The 23,030-nt window shown below is 44.4% G+C and overlaps 1 protein-coding gene across 1 annotated transcript; it reads right to left on the bottom strand.

Annotated features, from left to right (window-relative positions):
• Positions 1-123: 123 nt before the first annotated feature.
• Positions 124-18,596, bottom strand: LOC136559311 (broad substrate specificity ATP-binding cassette transporter ABCG2-like). Its single transcript, XM_066554448.1, has 16 exons — positions 18,484-18,596; positions 16,700-16,977; positions 16,071-16,130; positions 14,686-14,800; positions 12,298-12,450; positions 11,436-11,593; positions 10,230-10,381; positions 8,958-9,074; positions 7,844-8,109; positions 7,208-7,290; positions 6,759-6,848; positions 5,190-5,314; positions 4,679-4,833; positions 3,153-3,242; positions 1,884-1,996; positions 124-1,008 (listed from the first exon to the last, which is right to left on the bottom strand). Exons 2-16 carry the CDS (start codon positions 16,975-16,977, stop codon positions 861-863), a joined length of 2,103 nt encoding a protein of 700 aa, XP_066410545.1. The 5' UTR covers positions 18,484-18,596; the 3' UTR covers positions 124-860.
• Positions 18,597-23,030: the final 4,434 nt, after the last annotated feature.

Below are 23,030 nucleotides of genomic sequence, written 5' to 3'. Positions count from 1 at the left end.
CACGTTGCTGTAGTTGCCACAGCCGTAGCTACATAGGTTTTTTTCAGTCCATAGTGTAAGTAGCACTATATACAGCTAGTGCAGCTAAGAACTGAGTCTGTTGTTAAAAACTTCTGCCAGTAGTAAGCATACAAATTTTTATTTAGAAAATAATAAAGAAAAAGGGCATTCCCTCTCATCCTTTAAAGTAGTAAATATATTTCTTGCTGTTTGTGGGGGGGAGGGGAGGTTTTTTGGTTTCTCTTTTCCTGCAGTACAACAGTACATATTTCTCTTCTTAGGTGAGATGTCTAACACCACTGCTATTTAGTTTTTAATTAAGCTAATGTTGTTTCTGGAAGTAGCTTCCACTGAGAAGCTACTACAAGTACAACTGTTCTTTCCTGGTAATGAGTGCTTGGTCTCTACTGACTTCAAACTCAAATGCATCTCCAACACATTGTGAATGGTCTCTGTCTTTCCTCATATGTTACAAGCACTAACAAGGGACAACATATCATTGTATAAATGCCACCACCACCTTCCACCTTTTGTGATGGAGAAGCTCACATGTCCAATGGAATATTTTGTGTATAAGCTGGCCACAGAATAATAATGGTTTACAATAGAAAGTTTGATATGTACCTAAGGAATTATGAGAATTGTATTTTCTTGGGAAAAATCACTTACACAATGTACATTAATGCATTTCTTCTTAAAACCCACAGTCCTGTGGAGATCATGCTCCAGAAACAGGGGAATAGGTCTCCCATCTGAAGTCCAGTAAAGTCAGCTGAAACATTTTGGCACTCTCCAGCAGGCCCTAACAAGCTCTGCAGTTTTAGCACCTGAGAAGCTGCAGGGCAAGGCAACACAGGAGTCTATGTGAACTTCCTCATGAACCGGAGTTTTGCATAGGCAATGATAAGGAAGATGACAGTCATGCAGAAGAGAGCCACTATGTTTTCCCACATTGCCCAGCTGGTAGGGGCAATTCCTTGGCTGCACAGGTATGCTTCACCAGAACACCTGCAGAAAAGCACAGGGCACAAGTTAATATTACTATGTAGCACACATCTTCAGGTAATTATTATTGTTTCTCAAAGATCCTTCTACCCTCAACTCTGCAAAACAGGTGATAGAAATAGACAATCCATCACCAAATAAAACTCAAGGGACAAATATAGATCTCTAGTTCTCATAATTTTTCAGTAGCAACCTAACTGTTCTTTATAAATAACTGGCAATTTATGAGGAAACCTCAGAACCATCTTAAACCATAGTAAGTACAGAAGCATTAGCTTCCCCTCAACAATCACTGGAAGTCCAAAAGCCATGGAAACAGTACTCTAGCACTGCTCCCTGCAAAATATTCAGCTTGCTAGTTTTCTAGTACGAATCATGAAATAGTTGCACTGCTACAGGTTAAGGTATCAATAGCCAAGAGCGTCTCAAATGGGGCAAAATGAAGCACTGTGAGAGAGATACCTTTCTCTGGATCTGCAGGAAGGTTAATATTTAGAAGTTCTGTGGGAGAGGCATGTTTCTGATCACAGGTCTACTGCTTTCTAGCAACTCTGTAGCTGTCCACACACTGCATTTCCATTGTTAAGTGACTCTGGATTTGTTTAGGAAAACTGATCAATCAGGCTAAGTTATGAAATACAAAACTTAATTTAGCTAATCTGTCTATTTTTACAAGTAAAGTTTCATCCCTACTTTGCTCTTGGGTAATTGTGGAGTTTTACTGTATAATCCTAAAATACATTACTTTGGGACAATTTGAGACTGGCTTGTAAGTGGTTATTCTGAAAATAGTATAATAATAGTATAAAAATTTGACACAGTCAGACTTCCCTTCAAGTAATCACTATTCAGGCCCAGAACCATCCTGAGTTACTTACATTTCTTCTGAAATATTGGGGGGACAACTGCCTGTGTCTCCCACTAACACTGTAGTATTTGGATTCTTCTCACCACAGAAGTAGAGATCTCTGTACTCATTTACCTGAAGGGCCTAGGGAAAGAGGAAGACACAAGAGTTTTGCAGAGTTCATGGTTTGGACTGTTAAAACTGAAACACTTCAAAGGAACTTGATTATTAGAATACACATACCACCATTCTTGGAATCATATGTTCACGTTCCTTTTTATTTTCAAGCTCTTAGACACTGCTTTTCTTAGCAAGTGCTCCGAGTTCTACATGCAAGGTGGTTCAATGTCCCAGGCTTTGGCTTCAAAGTTACTCAGCCACGGGTTTCCGTCTTGCCAGCTACAAGTTTCTGTTCATCCACATTCACCTGGGTCAATCTACTGATCCAGAAAATCATGTGGCTGCATGCAGAGACCCCAGCATCACCACACTGAAGGCATGGCCAAGTCAGCCAAAGCAAGAGGTGAAAGGTTCCCCAGCACTGGCATTCTGCACTCACTGCTATCTCAGAGGACTCTTCTACATTAAATAACACTGATAAACCATCTCAGTGATACCCAAGCAATGAGGTCTCACGCATCTCCCACCCTGCACCAGCTCCAGAATTCATTTCAGTCATTGTTACTTGAAGTAGGACACTATTCCTTCCAAAGAGGCTTGGCAAAGATGCAAACAGGAGATGGAAACAACTCCACCTGTGACCTGCTCTATTTTCTGTTTCAAGCAGCTGCACCCTTAGATTTCTGGTACCCCAGGCTCCTTACTATTCAGAAAAGTCAAATTTCATTTCAGAGGAGGCCACTCTGAAGACTGAGACACTCGTGCACTATAGCAAATCCCTTAACCAGTTGGAAAGTCATTGGCCCCAGCTGGCCACCCATACAGTAGTGTCTGGAGAGGCTGGACAATATTTGATTCTATTCTAAACCACAAGGATCAACTACTCAGGCTAGGAATTAGTGCTTGACTGGACAGCTTGCTCTGCAGCTGTCCAAGCAGCACTAATTCTGTAACACAAAATGTTTGTTCAGTCCCTGAGACTTCTAGCTCTCACACAGAGTTCTAAATTTCGCTTCCTTTTTGAGGCTGGCTGGTTTATTTTTTTTTTTACCATGTTCATGCAATGAAACAAACCAAATCTGGCTTTTAAGAGAATTTCAAACTTTATACTCAAAACCTTTCCAGGAAGCAGCAGTGTGGCTACATTACTCAAAGGAGACCAATGCTACTTTCTACTCACAGTGAGGCCATATCGGGGGATGCTGAAGTACTTGAGCCAGTTCAGCCAGCCCATTACTGAAGGGAGGTTCACTAAGAGGCCAGAAAAGATCTGAAATAGAACACAGGAGATTGACGAGTCACAAACTGTTTATTGCAAATAATACCATTCCTGCACAGATGCTGCAGCTCCCAGCAGAGGTGCACTGGGATTGAGGGACCTACTACTGCTGTCATCCCTGTACCCACAGACATGAGTTGGAGCCTTGCAGCACTCCCATGCCACTGGCCCGACAGCACACCTGAGTACTCCAGCTGAACTGCTTGCAAAGAGGTCAGAAAGGTTTTCTACACCCACATGTGAGCTAAAAAGCATGATCACAACTTCTTACCCAGGAGGACTATCCTATGGTAGAGCTAGGCAGAGGGTAAAGAAGAGAAGAGAAATAAGAAAGAGATGAGAGACTGGAGAGATGAGAAAGTGGAGAATCAAAAAGGAGAAAAACGGGGAACCTTATGAGCTGTTATTATTTCAGTCTTACATCTTTTATCCTCTGTCCTACATCTTTTATCCATGCTTTCTCTCATCTGGAAAAATATTTGCTTTTACTTCTTATCACAAGTGGTCTTCATAGGTAAACATGATACTTCAGCCTCTGCTTCAACACAAGTGATCTTGCGCTTACCCCGCTGACTTTCAGGACATGCATGTGTCACTCCTTATGCACTATGACCTAACTCAATGTACATCATGCCCTTCACTACACATGCACACTTCTCACCCACAGTGAGCAGTTAAAGCAGTGCACTTGGCTTATTGCAAAAGCAGCTTAAATTGCAAATCAAAGAATAAGGGAGATACTGTGGCTCAGAGTATGTACACAGACAGTGACCAGGAATCATCTAACAAGAAATATGTAACTTGGTAGGTTTCACAGGCAAGACGTTTCAGCACCAGCATCACCTTTTTCAAAAAGAACTCACAGCTCTCATCTCCAAGTAGTCAAAATTTCTTTCTCTCTCTCTTGTTCTCTTTCTTAAAAAAATCCTCAGGGAAGAGTACTGAAGTAATTTCTTGAACCCCAAGGTAATATTGAATTACAAAAAAAAGAGAGGTTTTGTGCCTTTTGTACCACTTGGGCAGCAAAAAATAATGCAAAAAATCAACAGATCTAAAGTTTATTTCAAGGCTTTTTTCCATTTAAATGATTTAGTTGACCAGTTAGATTTCTTATACTGGAAATGCAAGATTTTTTTACATCAATCTTTGTAAGGACAATTTAATTTTACAAAAAGCAACACGTGTTTGGGGCACACTGTTTGGAAAGCTCTGGTGGCATCACAATACTGAATTGCACCCAACCCTTAGACTACAAGCTGGCAGAAGTATATCTTTGACTACAGTGACAATAAAATCACAAGCATGGAGCTGACATGCCATTGGACCACTTTTAGCCTGCCTAGGAAAAGCTCAACTCAGTCCTCTTAGCTGGTCTCACCTCTTCCCTCCCGTCCACCAAAGGAGCACACACCCCCAAGTATACTTACAAGCATCAGGACAAAACAAATGGTGATGAGCAGATTGGCCACAGCCACCACATCCATCCCAGCACTGATAGCCAGGGACATGGCTGTGGCAGTGTAGGACACCAGTATCAGGGTCAGCATGAAGAAGAAGAACCGCCCTGCAACAGCTTGGTATCCTGTCAAAAAGCAGAAAGGTGAGAGTCCAGTAAACAACCACATGATGAATTCCAGAGTGGTACCCTTGGATTCCTATAAAAGACAGGCAAATCAGGAAGAAAGACCAAGTCTGGAGTTGACAGGAACTTTGCATGCTTCAGAGGCCCAAAGAGCATTACCAAAAGACGTTGTCAGGCAGGTCCCTGTGTTAGATTGCTGGTGTCTCTGCCCCTGCCCCAGAGTCCTCCAAAGTTATGATGACAAGCACTTAAATCAGTTGAAAGTTCAAGTAGCAGTATGTTATAGGTAGAGGAATCTGGCTAAGTCAGAAATGTGTTGGAAGACAACAGGTTCAATGAAAGCATCAATTCTTTACCAATCATCCAGTAACTGATGCATGAGAATATGATGGCTGGAGTAGTTCTCATGGGCAGCAGATCTCCTATCATCAAGGCCAGGAAGTAGGCAGACACACGGTAATATCCACTGGTGTACTGATGGCTGCGAGGACAGGAAGGAGGGGAGTTGCACAGGTTTAGAGGCTCTCTAGGAAGCAGGCTCAGAGTGTGTGTTTGATTTATCCTGATTTGTTTTCTGCTTTTTCTACCACTGACTCCTCTCTATACAAATTGCTTATATTCTCTGTGCTATCACTGACACTCTATGAATTAAGGGCTGATCTGTCTCTCAGACCCTACAGTCAAACAGCACACCAAGGATCGTGAATAAAACACTGTGTGACTGCTAAGTAAAATATCATAAAAAAACTCTTAAGTCTCTTTTCAAAGAAAAAGATCCTTAATACAAGAGCACGGGGAAGCATTAGACTTCTATAAACTGGAGGAACACTTCATCCACTGCTAACTCATACAGTTGCTTCCAGGGAAGAAGGAATGATACCCAACAATGGGAAAACACCCTTGGGATATCAACTCACCTCCAGTTCAGGGCATTATGATTGTTTTGTTGCTTAATGGAGCTCATGAAAAGATGCTTTAACGGGTAATGTGCCTAAATCCCCACTGACAAAGCTGGTAAACTACACTGGCAAGCATGGCAGACTAGCAAGAAATGGCAGTGTGGGGGAATTTCACTCCTGAGGAGCTGTTAGGGACAATATCAAGCTGCTTTGAGCAGCCTGTGGGTGGACACGAACATTTCAGGCACAAATTTCCAGTTTCTGTTTTACTGCATAGGATCTATCTCTTGCTCTTCTATTGCATGAGCTGGAGGCACCTCCAAACTACACTTTCAACATAAATGTATGTATACATGTGTGTATAGTGTACGTGTGTACGCGCATTTACATATGTATACACACATACAAAAACATATATATATATATATAAAACGATGAAGATATTATATATAAATGATACGTAAATAACTATATTTAATTATATATTAATTACTTTTAACAACAATGTAATAATCAAGCACATCCCTCTAAACACAGATGCACTTGATTATTAACGAGCTCTTGTAAGCCAGACAGTGGCCCCCTTTATCTGAGCATCCATGGCAAAGTTTTTCCAGGAACTCTCCCTTCATTTTTGCACAGTCTTGCCACTTTAGGACCATTGCAAGACTGTGTGTCAGCCCTTGTGAGAAAGGGGGCAGGAAGGATTCACAGTCTGCAGGATTCACACGCAGACCTCAAAAGCAGCTGTTACCAAAAGTGGGTAGGAAAAACAGTAAGCTGTTACCAAAAGTGAGTAGGAAAAACAGTAAGATGTCACACAGCAAGCAAGTAAAAGCATTTCCTCCTTCCCCCAGCTCTTAGCATTTCAGCTCCCTGCTCTACAGACTCACTTAGCATTACTATTACAATCTGATGTTGCAAGGGAGCAATCAAGTCTTTGGTGGTAATAATTTTGTTCAGTGTGTAAGATACTGCCCCATCTCATTCCAGGGTATGACACAGTCCAAGTGCCTTACTACTTACACAAATAGTTTCTTGTCTCTGATGAATAGCTCAATTGCAGAGACACTGGAAAAACACTGGTTTGTAGTGACAAAAAACAAGGATCCAACCCTAGAAGGCAAAACAGAACAGTGGAAAAGTGAGGGAACGACTAGATCAAACAGTGGCAGCCTCCATCACCATCCCATAGAGTCAGTGCTTTTCTCTGTCCATAGAATGGAGATATTTAATTGCTACTGTAAATCTTAGCTGTATCCTTATCTTCCCTTTTACATCCCCTTTGTACTTATGTGCAAGCCTGACAGAAACTGTGGCCCCTTTAGGACCCCTGGCAATTCCATGCTGCAGTGCACTGAGACTTGTGAACCCAACGCTCCTTTGTATTTCAAGTGGATTCCAAGGTCTTCCTTCCCTGTGCCTCAAACCTGTCTGCTACAGATAGAAAAATGAGCAAAGCTTTTTCATCTTACCGATTCTGAATGCCACTTCGGTCCAGTTTTACACCAAAAAAGATAGCACCCACAACCAAGGCTAGAATTACAGTCACTGCAATCTGGAAGTGGAAAGAAAAAAGGTAAAAAGAAATCTTTCAGGTAAGTAAAAAAATTAGGAACTAACATTATTAAGTCATATGCAGGGCTTAAGATTCACACCTGCCTAAAGCCTTGCTCTTGTGAGGCAATGTATACCTGTGACACACCCAATTAAAATCCTTATGACAGTTTTTCAGATTTTATCCTCTTCACTTTTCTATTCGTTCTTTGGCTAGGAGAGTTTAGTAGAAACATGCTTATAGAATAACCAAGTTTAAGTTTCAAAGTGAGGCACAAAATTAGTATCATCCTAGAAGATCCCTATGTGACCCAGAGAATGGAGCACTTTCCCCCCCACCCCAATCTTCAGTGCAGTATTCTTATGCTAAACTAAACTGGAGATTTTTTCCAAAGGCCACAAAGCTAGCTGAGCATCTCACTCCATTTACATGGCAGTGGCACAGGACTTTTCTGCTTCCCTAACTGCCTTTGAAAACATGTTCTGCCCTACAAACTACAGATTATGAGACTGAGAGCGGCAAGAGTTTGAGACTTTTAGCAATTGTTACCTACTTGTGCAATGGAGGCCTGTGGGTTCCTGATGAGATTTTTCAGGGAACGCTTGGACACCCAGTAGAGCTGAGTGAAGAATCCATTTGCATAGGTGATCTCATGCTCCTGCTTGGATAGTCTCTGCTTGCTTCCCCGTCCAAGCTCCACTTTCCCCAGTGCTTCCTTTGTGCTCTGATACAGGCTTGAGCTGAGATACTTCTGGTGCAGCACGTCTACCACACTGCTATCCACGTTGTCTTCTGTCACTCCATTTTCACTGCTCACTTCTGAGTGAGAAAAAAAAGATATGGCTTGTGATTCTCTATGAACCTGACCTTCAGATATGGCCCATCAATAAGCTCAGCAATTCTGGAGGCTTAAGAAAAAGGCAGAAATGCCCAGAGAATTTGAATTGTTCAGGCCTTAGCCCTGAGTTTAGGAGGCTAGCTTGAGTGAGAGGTTTCTCCTACATTTTTAATTTAACCTAGCTAATCTGCCCATTCTTTCTGGCACAAAATGGCCATATTCTTGTAACATGGCACCAGAAAACTTTTGTTTCATTGAATTTGGAAAAAATCAATGTTTGCTCTGATTCCCATCACTTTGGTGATGTGAACTGCTGTGTAACTGCTTTACAAGATCTGTTCCTTTACAGTCCTTCAGTCAACGATGTGCTACATGATCCCCAACAAGTATTTCCAAACATTTCGCTCATTATATTGGTAGAGAATTTCTTCCCTAAAAGTTCCAATCTCTTTCACTCTCCTGTAAATCCAACACTCCTTAGCCATCTACCTAGTCTTCTCTGCAGCAGCCTCTTATGTGACCGAAAACTTGTCAGCTGCCTCTTGAGACTAAGCAGTTCTAGTTTTTCCAGTCTTTCCCTCACAGGCTTTTTTAAAATTTTGGTATTTGTCATTGCTCTCCTATACTACTGAAGTGAAAAAAATCCATTTAAGAAGTTTTCTGATCTCTTTAAAGAAGCCCAAAACAAAGTATATCTATTAGTAGGAACAATGTAAAGATAAAGATATGCCCTTAGACTCAAGGAAACCCAGAGAATAAAAGCTTGCCATCACCACATACAATTTCCCTTCTACACTAGCCAGCAGTGAATTTCTCCTTTGCAATTTACCTTTTCCTGTGTCCACAGGTCCATGATCATCCTTGCTGGCTGCCACAGCAGTTGAATCACCATTTATGACATCAAGGAAGAAGTCAGCTGGATTATTGAAGGGTTCACATTCATATCCTTTAAAAACAAAAACAGAACAAACCAAAACCACACATGCAACATGTTTGCATTGCACAGGGCACACCTCAAAAAGTCAGGTCTAATACTATATCACTTTTCCATAACCCTGTTACCAGAAAACTTCACTGCTTTTCATAAGTGTTACTTTACAGCAGTAGATGGACAGGATTTAGGAGATGGTGAATCCAGGGTATCTAAAAAGCTTCAAAGCTGCTTATTCACTGATTCCAGGTGAGGAGGAATCTCTAACTTGCTTCTACCACAACTCAGTATGGACAACTCTTGCCTCCTTGCCATTGCTGTTCTACCACATTCCACACTGAAAGACACACAGTTCCTCAGCAGAAGTTCCTGGATGTCTGCTCTACAGCCTCAGATATTTTCTCCAGAGGCTCAACTCTTGTTGGTGTTTCCCTGGTCACAAGGATGAGGAAGGGCTGTCCAAGAGCAGCTTCTTATAATACAGTTCTAAGTATGGGACAAGGAGGAAATGAAAAACAAACAAACCCAAAGACACTTCTACATCTTCCCTGAGAGAAAGGAAGTGGGCTACAAGGAGGAAGAGAAGTACTGACATTGGTTAAAGCACCTCCGTTAAAGCTAGGGAAAGCTTACAATCTAATGAGTCCATGGTTGCATCTTAAGATTGGAAGTCCACTACTCATTCTCTGTTCATTATAGTCAGACACCCTCACCCTGCTTACTTGAACAGAGGGCAGCCACCCAACAGGGCAACTATTAACCCATCTTAAGACACACCTTAATTCTGTCCTCTTGGTTGCCCACCTGCATTCAGTCTAGAGCATATTTTTGGATCAATCTGTACAGATTGCTGCCAATCTGCAGGCTGTGGTTCAAAAACCACTGGATCTGCCACCGAGGCCTGGTACAACTACAAGCATTATCTAGTGATTCTTGGTTTTTGTCCTCATGCAAGGCAAAACAAAGGCAATGGTCTCGTCTGAAAATTTTTAGGTTTCTCATTCTGTCTTTTCCCTGTTCTAACATAACACTTCTTAGACTGTATGTATACAGTTTCTAACATCCCAGTGATAGAAAAGCATGGGCCTATTATCCCATGCTAGGGCAAGAATCTACACACGGATTTAACTCATGAGCCAGCTGCTTTTGCTCTTGGCATGGAAGACTTACCAATAGAACTGAAGTACTCCAGGGCGTGTTTCGCAGGACCGTGGTACAGCACCTTTCCCGAAGCCAGTAATGTCAGACTGTCAAACAGCTTGAATATGGAGTAGCGGGGCTGATGGATGGAAAATATGATGGTTCTCCCCCTTCTTGAGAGCCTGACATAGAAATAAAACATCTCTTAAGTACACCACACTTTGAATTTCAGGAAGGCAAACCCCAAGTATCAAAATCCAAGACAAATACTTGGCAACTTCTCAGGGTTCTGACCCAGAAAAACCTTCCCTCCCTTCTCTGTCACTGTATCAGATGCTGCCTGCAAGACAGCACCCATCATTACAGGAGACCATCACTGCAGCCCAGGTAGCCAAAGGATGATGTTGTCTGCAGCTAGCAAAGCCTGAGGCCACAGCTGTGTATAAACCCTCCTTATGTGTTTTTTATACCAGATACTGCAAGTCCTACTGCAAACAATGGCAGTACCAGGTGGTACTTATCAGGCTGTGGAAGTCTGGCCAGTTGAGATTTCTCTTAGCTTTTCTGCTGAAGATTTACTCTAAAGAAAATTCAAACCAAGTTTTCCTTGAAATTTGTCAGATGCTCTTTCAAGTGCTTTAGCACTGATGCCCCACAAGGACCCTTGATGATCAAAGACCTATATCCACAAACCCCAGACCAAAGCAACCCCCACAAGCAAAACCAGACAATTTGCCACAAACCCAGGACCAGGATTACAAAGTCATTCTCATTAAATAACCCTCTTTCGTCCTCCTTGCATGTAACTTTATTCTAATTGTCAGAAGACACCTCATCTCCAAAACACAGAACACTCAGGGTAAATTTGCAGGTAAAGTTTTATCTGAGTTCAAGACTGTTGTTGGGTAATAGACTCAGATGGAAGGCCAAGAAATTATGATTACAAGGTCTGACCTCCCAGTCCATTCTTTGTTGTGGCAAAGGGAAGCTGTCCAAGCTCCATCTGCTTTTTGGGCTCCAATCCAATGCTTGCTGTGGAAAGATTCCCATAAGCTTGAAAAGGCTTTGGAAGAGACCCAAACAAATAATTTACCACTACTTCTGACTATATTTGTCTAGTTTTTATGTTTTTGTTTTTTAAAGGAGGACTAGAACTACTCAGTCATAAGAACATCCCTTTTTTTTTACTAATGATTTGACAACCGAATTGCAACACACTGAAGCACTGACTCTTACTTCTTCAGAAGGATGAGGACTGCATTGGCTGTGCTGGCATCAAGACCAGTTGTTGGTTCATCCAGAAAAAGGACCGGTGGCTCTGTGATGAGCTCCATCCCAATGTTGGTTCTCTTCCGTTCCCCTCCAGACACTCCCCGGATCAATTCAGTTCCGACCTGCATGCAGAAGAAATCAGATATTTGCAACAAGACCCAGTCAGTACATGCTCTGGACTTGTGGGCTTTCCACATCCAGCTGCCATGCTCACTTTCAGAGTCCCTTTAATGAACTCTAGGACCAACAGCAGGTGAGTTTGACCCAGTGTGAGGGACTGTGCAGCAATATGCTAAGCCTGATTTTCAGAGGTACCAGGTGCCTTATGACTTCAGGGAACAAGGATGACACTGACAAGAGACATAGTGGGGCCACAGCATTCAGAGGAGGCATTGATGTGTGGGGATGCCTTTTTTTGGTAGCTTGCTTGTTAATACAAGCTCTACACAGAACTTTTCCAACGAAGACCAGTTTTTCATCCCTCAGAGCTTTCAGAAATGAGAAAAAAAATTTCTTGTCTTGTTCCACAAAGCCAGGAAGTGACTGAACAACTTTCCAAGATGCAATGACTAAGTGACTCTTTCCCTTCTGAATTTATACAACATTCTGGACATGGTCCAAAATCTTCCCCTTTTAGTAGCAAATACAAATACCTCTCTCCAAGCTGCCTCCTGAGCTCGAGACTGATTTCTCGCATGCAATATGGTTTAGTCAGGTTCCTGTTTGGCTTTCTGTGACTGCACTACACACACCATACTGCCCAGAGACAAGTTGTTCAATTTCCAGAGGTAGTAGGATTTCTGAGAAAGGTGTTCTTGCTGCTTACCTTAGCATCAGCCACTTTGCTTAATCCCAGCTCATTGATTATCTGGGTGACTCGCTCTTCCTTCTCTTTAATGCTGATGGAGCTGGGGAGTCGCAGCGCAGCAGAGAATTGCAGGTTCTCCCTCACCGTCATCGTGCCCATAACAACATCATCCTGAAAGTACAATGGACAGTTGGAAAGACTCCTCAGCTGCTGAGTGGGGACAGGAGTCCCTCAGTGGCACTTACTGGATAAGTTGTTTGCGTACCACAGTGGAACCCAGACTGAAGGACAACTCCCTCAAATTTTACATGACATGAAATTCAAAGTTCTTCAGTAGCAGTCAAGGAGAGACTGTAGCTCTTCAGGCTCCACAGCTTAAACCCAGCACCCCCTCAGCCTCCCTTTCAGGCTGAGAAGTTCAAGTGCAGACAGTAATGCTGTGTACTGCATGTGCATTTTTCTTACTAGCCAGTGAGGCAGAGCAGGTAGTGATTTTGTAGAGTTAAACTTCTGTCAGTCCAGTTAGAGCCAAAGGACATTGCTAGTGCTCAGTGTTCCAGGTAGAGATGCTCAGGGAACCACCCTGGTCAGCTCTGTTCCCAGTTAAAAGCCATACCTTGTTGTGGTCCAGAGCACCTGCTGAGTTCAGCTGCCAACAAGGAGCTCCTCACTGGCAGCAGTTTCTCAAGAAAAGAAAGAGTATTGCACCAAGATGCTCCTGCCATGTCTTAGTTATGTACAACTCTTGGACCTAAACCTTTATTTTAAGTGCTTTAAAATAAAAAAAGGTTTAACAGTCACATGCCCTTTGAGGGAGAATCAAATCTATCCAGCTGGCAGACCTGGGCAGCCTACAGAAACCTGCAACAACCATGAGCCAAATAAGAGATTTGTCATCAGGTCCATTCAGAGCTCCATGCGTCTCCATCACCCCCACTTTGGTATTTGTACCAATTCTGTATCCTACAATACAATGAGAAAAGGGCTGCAACACTGGATAGCTGCTAAGAAACAGGCCTGTTACATCAGCCATCTTTGGAAGACATTCCCTAAGATGCAGGGCAGCAGATTCTTGCCTGCTTTGGGACTCTGCCCACATCAGATGTAGTGCATCACTAGCACACATGATATACCAGTCAACCATGTTTGGCACTGGAGTTAAGAGAGAAAGACAAGAATGTGCTGCTTTGCTGCCAAAGATGGTTTAGGCATTTCAAACCTTCCCTTCCTACAACCCCTCAGTCTCTGACCCCAGCCTCCCATTCTCCACTCTCAGATCCACCAATAGAACTACACTGGAAACTAAACTGTGAATTTAAGCTTAATACCAAAGAGAACCAACAGTGGCATGACACCTTCACTCTCAGCATGAATGGAGAGACCATCAGCAGCTTTATAGGAATAACATATGACTTAGCATGCCTATATGCTTCTCTGCATAAAAATGATCCTATAATTATTTATTTAGAACTTAAATGTTGTTCATAGTTTTTGGTCCGTCTTTACTGATCCAGGGAGTACTGCATGGAGTGGGAAGGGGGAGAGACCATTTAACATTTGACCAAGTTGCTTATCATTTTAAAGTTATGTTTGGTTGCTTTGGACATTTGAGAGACAAATGTCTCAAATTGTGACAACTTGTGAGAAACTTACTGGCTTTTCATCAGTCACTGAGGATTTGGGGATCTCTGACCTGCAGGATCAAGATTTAGCACCAGTCTCATCCCATGGATCCTGCAGAGCCCCCCAGCTGGCAGCTTTCAGCTGCCTGTGTCACATCTGCCTGCAGTCCAAACCCTGGATCGTTTCCAGATTTGGCTTCTCATACGACTGCCAAGAATCCCCTTCTCCCCAAGCTCCCCAGGGCTTTGAGGGTCTATTATTGGTCCAGGCCTCCACCCACTTCCGCAGATTCAGCTGGCTTTTCCTGTCTCTGAGTGGAATGGACCTCTGTCACAGCCAGCTAGAATCAGAGGAAGAACAGCAGGGATCTATTTATTTCCTAGAATTATTGTCTGATAGTTTGAAGCTACTTCTGCCAGCTAGAATGGCTTCTGAGTTTAACAACAAGAGATTTTGGGTGTCATATTTTTTTTCTCCTTTTTTAAAAATCTTTGCTAGCACTTCAGGGCAGAGCCCAAAGGTGAAGTCACAGTAGCCCAGCAATTTGGGCATCCATGTGGCTATGGGGAAGACACACCCCTGTTCTTGACTAGGCTGGAGTAACAGTTTGATCTTATTGTCTTCCATATCCCAGATTAAAACTAAAAACTGTAACAGCTGAGTTATCAAATTAGGCTCTGTAGGGATCACTGAAAATTACCTAAACTAGTTGTTGATGCTTCCTCATGTTGTGTGGTCTTCCATCCCAAGATCTCCCAGGCCTCCAGGAAGGCAGTTACTCACCTGCACAACATAGCCTGAGATGCACTTGAAATTTGGAGGTTGTGGGATGCCATCTATAAGCACTTCTCCAGACAGACCCGCTGGATCCTTTCTGGCAGCCAGCACATCTAGGAGACTTCAGACAAACACCAGGCATTAGGTTTTGCAATAACTGCTGCTTTTACCCTTGACTGGTTAAGTACCACCAGCCAGGACTGAGTTACAGCCTGCTCACAGCGTGCTGCAAACCACAGGGCACAGGAAGGGGCTTCCCCTACTCTGCATGCTTTAGCTCTTTGTACAGAAAGTCTGGTGTCCATCCAGGATTTTCCAGCACACGGTGTGCCACAGCAGTATGGCAGTGTACAGACGCTCACAATTCACAACAGTCAACCCCCTATAGACATAAACTTGGTCTGTGTATTTACAGATAACCTCAAATGCACAGAGACAAAAGCACCCTGCTGAGTCACTGCAGGCTGCTCTCCAGCCAGGGCAGCACTGAACTAACTCCTCTCATCTCAAGGAAATTAATCCATATGGGTGTAAAGACAGGAGTTAAGATTAATTCTAGAAAGTAATTTTTTTAATGTATCACTGGATTCTCCTTACTGCCAGTGCAGAGGCCAGCCTGTCTGCCAGATAAGTAAACTGCCCTGATGAAGTGCTGCTCTTGAAAGCATCCTGATTAACCAGCAGTCTCCTCAGAAAAGAAGATCAATAGTCACCACAAAGACAAGGCCTGTGTAAACCCTGGCCATATTTCCGAGTGTCTGACACTCTTAAAGTCAGAGAGTGACAAAGAGCTCTCTTACCACAGAAAATAGCATTAGCACTGGATGGAAACAGTCTACATGGCATTTCTTTGTGCCTTCATCCAAACAACTCAAGAATGTGTGCACCCCCACCAGCAGGCCACAGCCAAGTTGGGTAAGGATCCAGAGCATCCTACAGACTGCATTACACCATACTACTGTCAGTTGTCACAGAAGGGTCTGGCCTAGCAGCTTCAAGGAAATCTTGTTGCAGAGAGTTCAGAGGAGGTGACATCTTACACGCCCCAGGGGAGCTTGTGCCCCATCCCCACCCCATTACCAGTCAGAACAGAGCCTACACCTGAGTTCCAAACACCCCAGTTCTGCGTAGTATCTTAACTTGGGCCACCGCCAAAGATGACTGCAGTAATATGGAGCACCAGCTGGAGCACATGAAGTGTGTGACACAGTCATGGTGCAAGAACTTCAACAAGGCTGACAGAGGGGCAGGAGGTCAAGCTGCATCACCAGATTTCTCAAAGGCATGCAAAGGTCTAAGCGTGCAGATACCTCACATCTCCCCAAACCCTCAGAATCCCAAAAATACTTTGAAGAGGTGACTGTCCATTTAAAGGAGCAGAAGGTACTCACGAAGATTTCCCACTCCCTGTTGGCCCCAGGATAGCATTCAAGCCTGGTTTCATAATGCCACTGGAAGAAGGAAAGAGTTGTTAACAAATAAGGACATTTACAAGGACCACCCATATGCAGATTTTAGTAGATGTGAACAAAATGCTATAGAAAGAAAAACCTCAGAGATTAAAAACTTCTTAAATCTGAAATCAATAAGCATTTTTCCTTTCTGTCCCAGACTGCCAGTCAGAACAGAATGAGAACTGGACATAAAAAGCAATCTACGTAAGACAGAAATTGTCTTCCCTGCTCAGCAGGGTCTTGAAAAGAAGCAACAACTGCTCTCTGTTGCTCATTTCCTCTGACTGCACCTTGAACCATAGTTAACAGAACCCTCAGATCTTCTGGCAGAGGAGTTCACATAAGTTTGGTCCTAATTTGCTCAGATCAATAACTGAAACTGCTTCAGCTGTATCCCAGCTATTTTGCCTAAAAGCAAATCAAAGTGCTTACAAGATCTGCTGACTGGCAGGAGGGCAGTCATTTCAGTACCAGCACAGCTGGAACTGGAAGGTGACACGAGGTCACTGGTTCACAGCAGCAGATTAATTCCTGCCCTCTAGTATTTCATTTAAGCAAACACTTACTTAACATTATGAAGGATCTTCTTTTCCACGATTTTCCGTTTACAAAGGAATCCACTGGACTGCTTAACGGAGTACTGGATGTTATGGAAACTCACAACAGAGCCACGAGGAGATCGGAGGGACTCTTGTGTTGGAACAGAACGTTGGAAATCGCCCACTCCTTCCTCTTCTCCAACAGAAACAACGCTGTGATCGAACGTTGTGTCCGACATCATGCTCTTGTTACACAGGCCAAGCTCCACTGCATGGAGGTCACTGCTGTTTTGAGCAGTTCCCATCTGTTGAGGCAAAGAACACGGAAACATGCAGGGAAGGAGACATGTGAACAAAGATTTCTCCAGAAAGTGTCTTGGAAGAGCAAGTTCATGACACCACACCAATCGGTACACATGGCAAGTTTCCAAAAGGATGGACATCCGCACCAGGAGACATCCAGTGGTCAGTCCCCAGAGGCACAGAAACCTACAGATTTAGAACTAACCTTTAAGGACAAGAAGTGTGTTCTTGAAGTAAATAATGCGTGCTCAAAGGGCATCTAATGAGGCAAAACCAAGCCTACCTATGATGGTCACCATCTTTGGCAACACAGTCGGTACTACTAATTGAAGCTGTTACCACTTGTAGAGACTCAAGCTCACCTTCTTCAGTCATAACATGCTTATCCCCCTACTCCCCAACAAACCCAGCAAAGAAAGCCTATTAATGAATCCATATAAAGAACCACAGCAAGAAAAATGTTTGTGTTTACAAAAATGAAGGCCAGTCACATGCATCTTGTTTGCTGCACAAGTCTGTTTCAGAGATATCAATGTGATTAAAGTAACAATTACACATGCTAAAAATTACTGTGATGCTGCAGAAAGCCAAAGTACTCATCAGGTTAAAAGAGCAAGGAGAAAGACCTGTCCACAAACACATCCATTGCTAGTTCCTCGAATTTTGTGTGAAGATAGAAGTATTCCACCAACCACCCCTTTCCCACCATCTGCACTTTACTCACAGGACTGAGAGGGTGATAACTAGTAAAAACAGCACTACATCAGTAGTAGATTTCTCAGGGAGAGAGAGATGGCCACCCTATTAGGAAACTGGAGCTACAAGAGCCAGGTTTAAAGAAATGCGAATTGTCCTTTCCTCTCTACCTCTTCCTATCACTGAGAGCTCAACAAGTTGCCTAAGTTTTCTCCTGTATAAGTAAAATAATAATCAGGGGCAAAGGAGGGGTTGTTTAGTTTGAACCCATACTGAACTCTAAGGCTAGTCAACCTTGGGAAAGAGCACAGGATATGCCAGTTACATCAGCAAGAGATGGCTTATACACTTGAAAGGTTGCACAACAGATGATGAGAAAAAAAAAAAAAAAAAACAACAGGATGATAGTGACACTAGGGACAAAGACCTTGTTAGACTTTCGAACATTTTTCTTGTATCTGTCCTGGCTAGGTTCTGCGGTTTAGTTCACCGTATACCCTTTTATGCAGGTTTCTGTAAAGCTACCGATTAGCACTGGCAAGCACGGACGGCACGAGGACGAGAAAAGCCCAGCAGAGGCTACAGGTAGGCTCCAGCAGCAGCAGCAGCGCCTCACGGCAGTGCCCGCCCCTGTGTCTCCCACCCACGTCCCGCGGGCCGGTTTCGCCACTAAACCGGAGCCAGGACCCGACCCGGCCGACCGCGCTCCGCTCTCCTCCCGCAGCCCGCGCCCGCCCGCGGCGCAGCCCCGGCCCCGCCAGGAGCGCTGCTCGGCCGCCCCCGGCCCGGCCCGGCCCGGCCCGCGCCGTTACCTCGCGGCTGCCGCGGCGCTCGGAGTGGCGGCGGCTCTGCCTTGGCGGCGTTTTATAAGCGGGTCCGACGGCGGGTTACATAAAGCGGCGGCGGGGAGTGCCGGCGGTGGCACGCAAGCCCCGCCGGTCGCGGACGAAGGCGGCGGTGATGGAGCCCCGCTCCGCGGGCGGCGCGACCCCCGGGGCGGTGCCGGCGCCGCGCGGGGCCGAGCCCAGCTGGTGAGGGCCGCGCTGCGGGAGCGCTGCCCCCGCCGGCAGCGCTGGGCCCGGGGCGGCGGCGCGGAGCAGCCCCCGTGAGCCGGGGTGCCGCGGGCTGCCGGCGCCGTCAGCCCGCCTTCCCGGGGCGGGGAGAGCAGCGGGCAAAGCCGCGGTGTTCGCCCCTGGGAACCCCCGAGCGGGCGGCGGACGCGAGGAGCCCCGTGAAATGCACGCAGCCCCTGCGCACCCCGGCACGGGAGGGACAGACCGGCAGTGGGAGGCAGCGCCCACTCGCCCTCCTGCCCTCCCACCTCCTGGAAAGGTCATCACCCCCGGGGCATGGGGCCAGTCCGGCCGGGTCAGCTGGGGCCATTGGCCGCCCTAGCAGCCCTTCCCAGGGTGACACTGCCACTCGGACCTCACCCCTTCCGTGGCACTGTGCTCCTTGGTGGGCCCGGACGGGGTCAGGACCTCCTGACAACCCGTTGTCCATCAGGTTGCCTCTCCGTGCTGCCATGTGCTCGCGGCTAGGGGAACGTGTGCAATCAGGAATATCGGATTGCCTTCAGTTTATGGTCAAGCCTTCTTGTCTTCCCATTCTCAAGCACTATTGTCTTTACAAATAAGCTCTGTCTCCCCAGGTTTCTTGATATTGTGAATGCAGGAAAAGCCCAATTTTATGGTTTACAAATACAATTTATGGCAAAGCTGTCGAGTCATATTGCCTCCGGTTTGATTGCCCTCTGCAGCTCTGTACAGCATTGCTTTTTTTCCTACCTACACCTTTTGCTAGATCAATTTAAGTCTCAGCTAGGGTAAAATAGACCTCTGTCTATCCAATCTACAATAATAATGGAAACTCCAAAGGCTCACCTCTCCCTTTTCCTCACCATACCTCCTAGGGTATGTTGATACACTCAGTGCCATTGATGCATTAGGCAGAAGACACCCACATCCTATGAAGCTGCATTGCTCTGCAGGGCTGACAGGGGTCAGCAGGTGGGTTTATGGGGGTATTGAAATAGCCCTAGAGATCTCTCAGAAGAGCAGGTTTTGCCATAGGATTGCTGAATGCTATCTTCAGTCATTCTATGTGTCAGAAGTGGACTTGAGTTCATGTTTCCTATGTGATTTAACTTCCTCTTTTGGGGAAAATCTGCCTACATTGAAGACTTTTGCCCTAGTGTTTCACCAAACATGCACATCTCTGCCTCCAAAAATATTTCAATGCCAAATACTCACTACCCCTCAACAAGCTGCAGAGGCAATCTTCTCTTGTCACGTGCCTGGAACAGTGAGACAAACAGAGCCTGTGTGCTTGAGAACAAAGGTGAGCATTTTCTGAGTCATGAACTTGCTGCTCCACATAGTGCCTGCACAGTGGTGCAGGAGAACAGCTCACTCGAGGAGCACAATTAAAACTTCAGGTTATCTTTGACACCTTCAGTTGCACATCTGCTTCTCAGACAAAGGTGGTAGGTGCCTTCATGCTGGTCATTTTGGGAAACACTACTGCTCCTCCCACACTTCATGGAATGGAAAATCCACTTCTCTGTCCCCTGTGCCTAAACTCATCCCAATGACAAAGAAATAAGCAGAGACCCCAGATATTGGGAAGAGCTAAATCAGGCTGGAGGCTCTGGCTTTTCTCTAGCCCATTCTTCAAGCAGCAGGGTTTTCTAGGCTTTTTCAAGGAGAGCCTATTTCATCTCCCACCCCAGTTTGTATTTTTCAACTGTACCATGTTACTAGTCCAGTCAATCTAGCTCATACTGTTGCTGAGGGAGGTATCTGCCAGTATAGGGATAGAAAACAGTGGCCAGGGCTGTAGTTATTTAAGACAAATACTCTCAACAAGCCTGATGACAGCCTGATGTTACTGTACTTTTCTCTTGCTCACTCTGTAGGCTGGTAGGTATGCTAGCAAAGCTTTGTGCTCCTCATCCACTGAAAGGGGCATTTGCCCTGTAAACTGTCAGGCTTTACTGCAGATTAAAGGATGTGGTCTTCACAGAAAGACAGCAAAAGCATTAACCCAGTGTAAAGCCCTAGAAAGCACCAAGCTACAATGCCCTGGTGCATCTACTGAGTGACATTAAACAAATAGTGCTACAGCCTTTGAACTGACATGTTGTTATAGCAAGGAAAGAACAGCCTGGGTCATGTTTCAGATCTCCTGCAGGTTTTAGTACAGGTTTGAGATCTTTGCTTTTTGTCCTTAGCTCCTGCTGCCTTGAGCCTCTGATTTGGCTGCCACTACAGGGTTGCAGAGCAGGAGGGACCATGATATCATCCTGGGCATGGGGGAAGGGATCTAGCAGAAAGTGAGGCTTTGAGGAGTCCTGCTGCTTCTCCACTGCTTTCTTTAGCATGCTGCTCTCATTGACCTGAGGATCCAGGGTCTTTTTTAATCCTACCTAATGCTGAATTTCATAAAGCTCATAGAATATTTCAGGGACTTGAACCAGCAAGGGAGTGTATAAGGAATATGTCCAGGAGGACATGTACAATGATTAGTACTATTGCCTTCTCTAATGAGTGAATCAATAAGCAGATCCCAATGCTCACTGTATAAAAGCAGGTCTGAGATCAATGCAGAAGATAGCAATATTAGACATGGTGCTTGAGTGATACTTTCTGGGCTCTTCTTTTCCAGAAGCTCCAGTAAACCACTCCAAGAGACACACCCTGTACAGATGTGTACACATGTACTGAATCTGGTGCATCTACAAATTTTTTTCCCATTTCAATGTTTTAAAAGTTAACCTGAGCTCTGTCAAACTAAAGCCATGCCAATCTGGCAGGCCTGCCACACAGCTGACAAGACTTAACCCTCAGTTGTGCTGTTTGTGGGCTGAAATGGCAGATGGATTGTTCTGAGCACAGTTCTTAGTGTCTCAAAGTTCCAAGAGCCATGCCACTGACACTGTGTGTGCTGGCTGATTCAGACTGACAGACTGGGAGAAGAAGTTTTGGGTTTAAGTTTTTTCGTAGCTCAGAACTATTACCCTAGGCTGGACAGTGGGCTATTTACAGCCACCAATTATATATAAAGATAGTGGTTTATAGTTATATCCCAGCCACGATCTATTTTAATTTGTCCTTTTTTCCTGTGTGTTGTACATATATTTTTCACCCTTAAAATAGAGTTAGAATGCTCCAGAATCCTACCAGGCTGGGGTTTCGTGTGTGTGTGTGGGTTTTCTTAAATGCATTTTATTTGAATTTTGATTTTTATCCCCCCTCCACTCCCCTGCTCCTTAGAATTCACTTGCATTTAAAGCTGTCCTATAAATTTTTGTCCTAGCCCAAAAGCTGCACTGGTGCTAAACTGATTTTCATGTTTGGATTAAATAATTCTTTAAAAGGAGGTTAGGCACCACGGTGTCTGTTTTCACCTGAGGCCTTTCTAATAACTGTTTTTGTTTTGCTTTTTAATTCCTTGTTTAACCCAAGGAATATCAATAGCTGTGTTGGAGGTGTGCAAGATTATCTTAACTTCTATAGTGTCATTATGAACCAAACCTTGCTATTAGCAATTTGTCATTTCTGCATCTTACATTCCAGATAAAAGTTGAATATGGAATTTGGTTTTTTTTTTTTTTTTTTGCATCTAGTCCAAGAATTTGTTTCTGTATCTCTTGTTTGTACAAAAGTCATAGATGAATCCTTCCTGATTTAGGCACAAAACCTTTGTCTTGCAAACAAACAGGAGCATGACCTGTTTGTTTGCAAGACAAAGTAATCAGTGCCATAAAAACCCAGTTTTTATGGGTCCCACAAGCCACTGCTTGTATCCCCATTAAAGCATGGGTTTGGTTAGGAGAAATGCCTACACCCTGAGGAGAGGAGTCTCATTTCTTGTTCTCTTGCTTTGTCCTTTCACGCACACTTCACTATATATCAGCAAGGCTGCTCTCTACAATCTTAGAACCCTATTTTGAAGGGATTGCAGGAATCCAGGGGGTTGGGGAAGCGGAGCTGGACAGTATCCTGGACCTGCAGGTTGACCACAGACAGCTCTGAATGAAATTCTGAAACTGTAGTGTGGTTTGGAGCTGCTCAGAGGAGTGCATTTCATGGATACTTTATCTGCTCAAATTATGGCTTTATTGGGAAGGCTTTTGTGGTCTGGAGAGCTTTGTTAATCTTGTGGGGTTTTAGCTTTTTCCACAGAGGATATGGATGTTTCAGCATTAACTCTGTTCTGTGAAAAAAAAAAAAAATTGGTGCCTCACTTGCATGGGAAGTTGTCATAAAATAGAATTGTGGTCACTCAAATGGAATATCCTCAATGTGGAGGACAGCAATAATTTAACTGGTCTTTTACTTTGGTAATCCCATGACAA

This window comes from Molothrus aeneus, chromosome 8, assembly GCF_037042795.1.
Source record: "Molothrus aeneus isolate 106 chromosome 8, BPBGC_Maene_1.0, whole genome shotgun sequence".
Taxonomy (NCBI): domain Eukaryota; kingdom Metazoa; phylum Chordata; class Aves; order Passeriformes; family Icteridae; genus Molothrus; species Molothrus aeneus.
This window is presented reverse-complemented; position numbering and strand designations above follow the sequence as displayed.

Excerpts from the sequence above, each read along its gene's own strand:
- LOC136559311 (XM_066554448.1), bottom strand. The coding sequence starts at position 16,977 with ATGGGAACTGCTCAAAACAGCAGTGACCTCCATGCAGTGGAGCTTGGC. Across the intron at positions 16,131-16,699 it reads AAGATCCTTCATAATGTTAA|TGGCATTATGAAACCAGGCT; the intron begins GTAAGTGTTTGC and ends TCCTTCTTCCAG. Across the intron at positions 14,801-16,070 it reads ACAGGGAGTGGGAAATCTTC|TCTCCTAGATGTGCTGGCTG; the intron begins GTGAGTACCTTC and ends GTTTGTCTGAAG.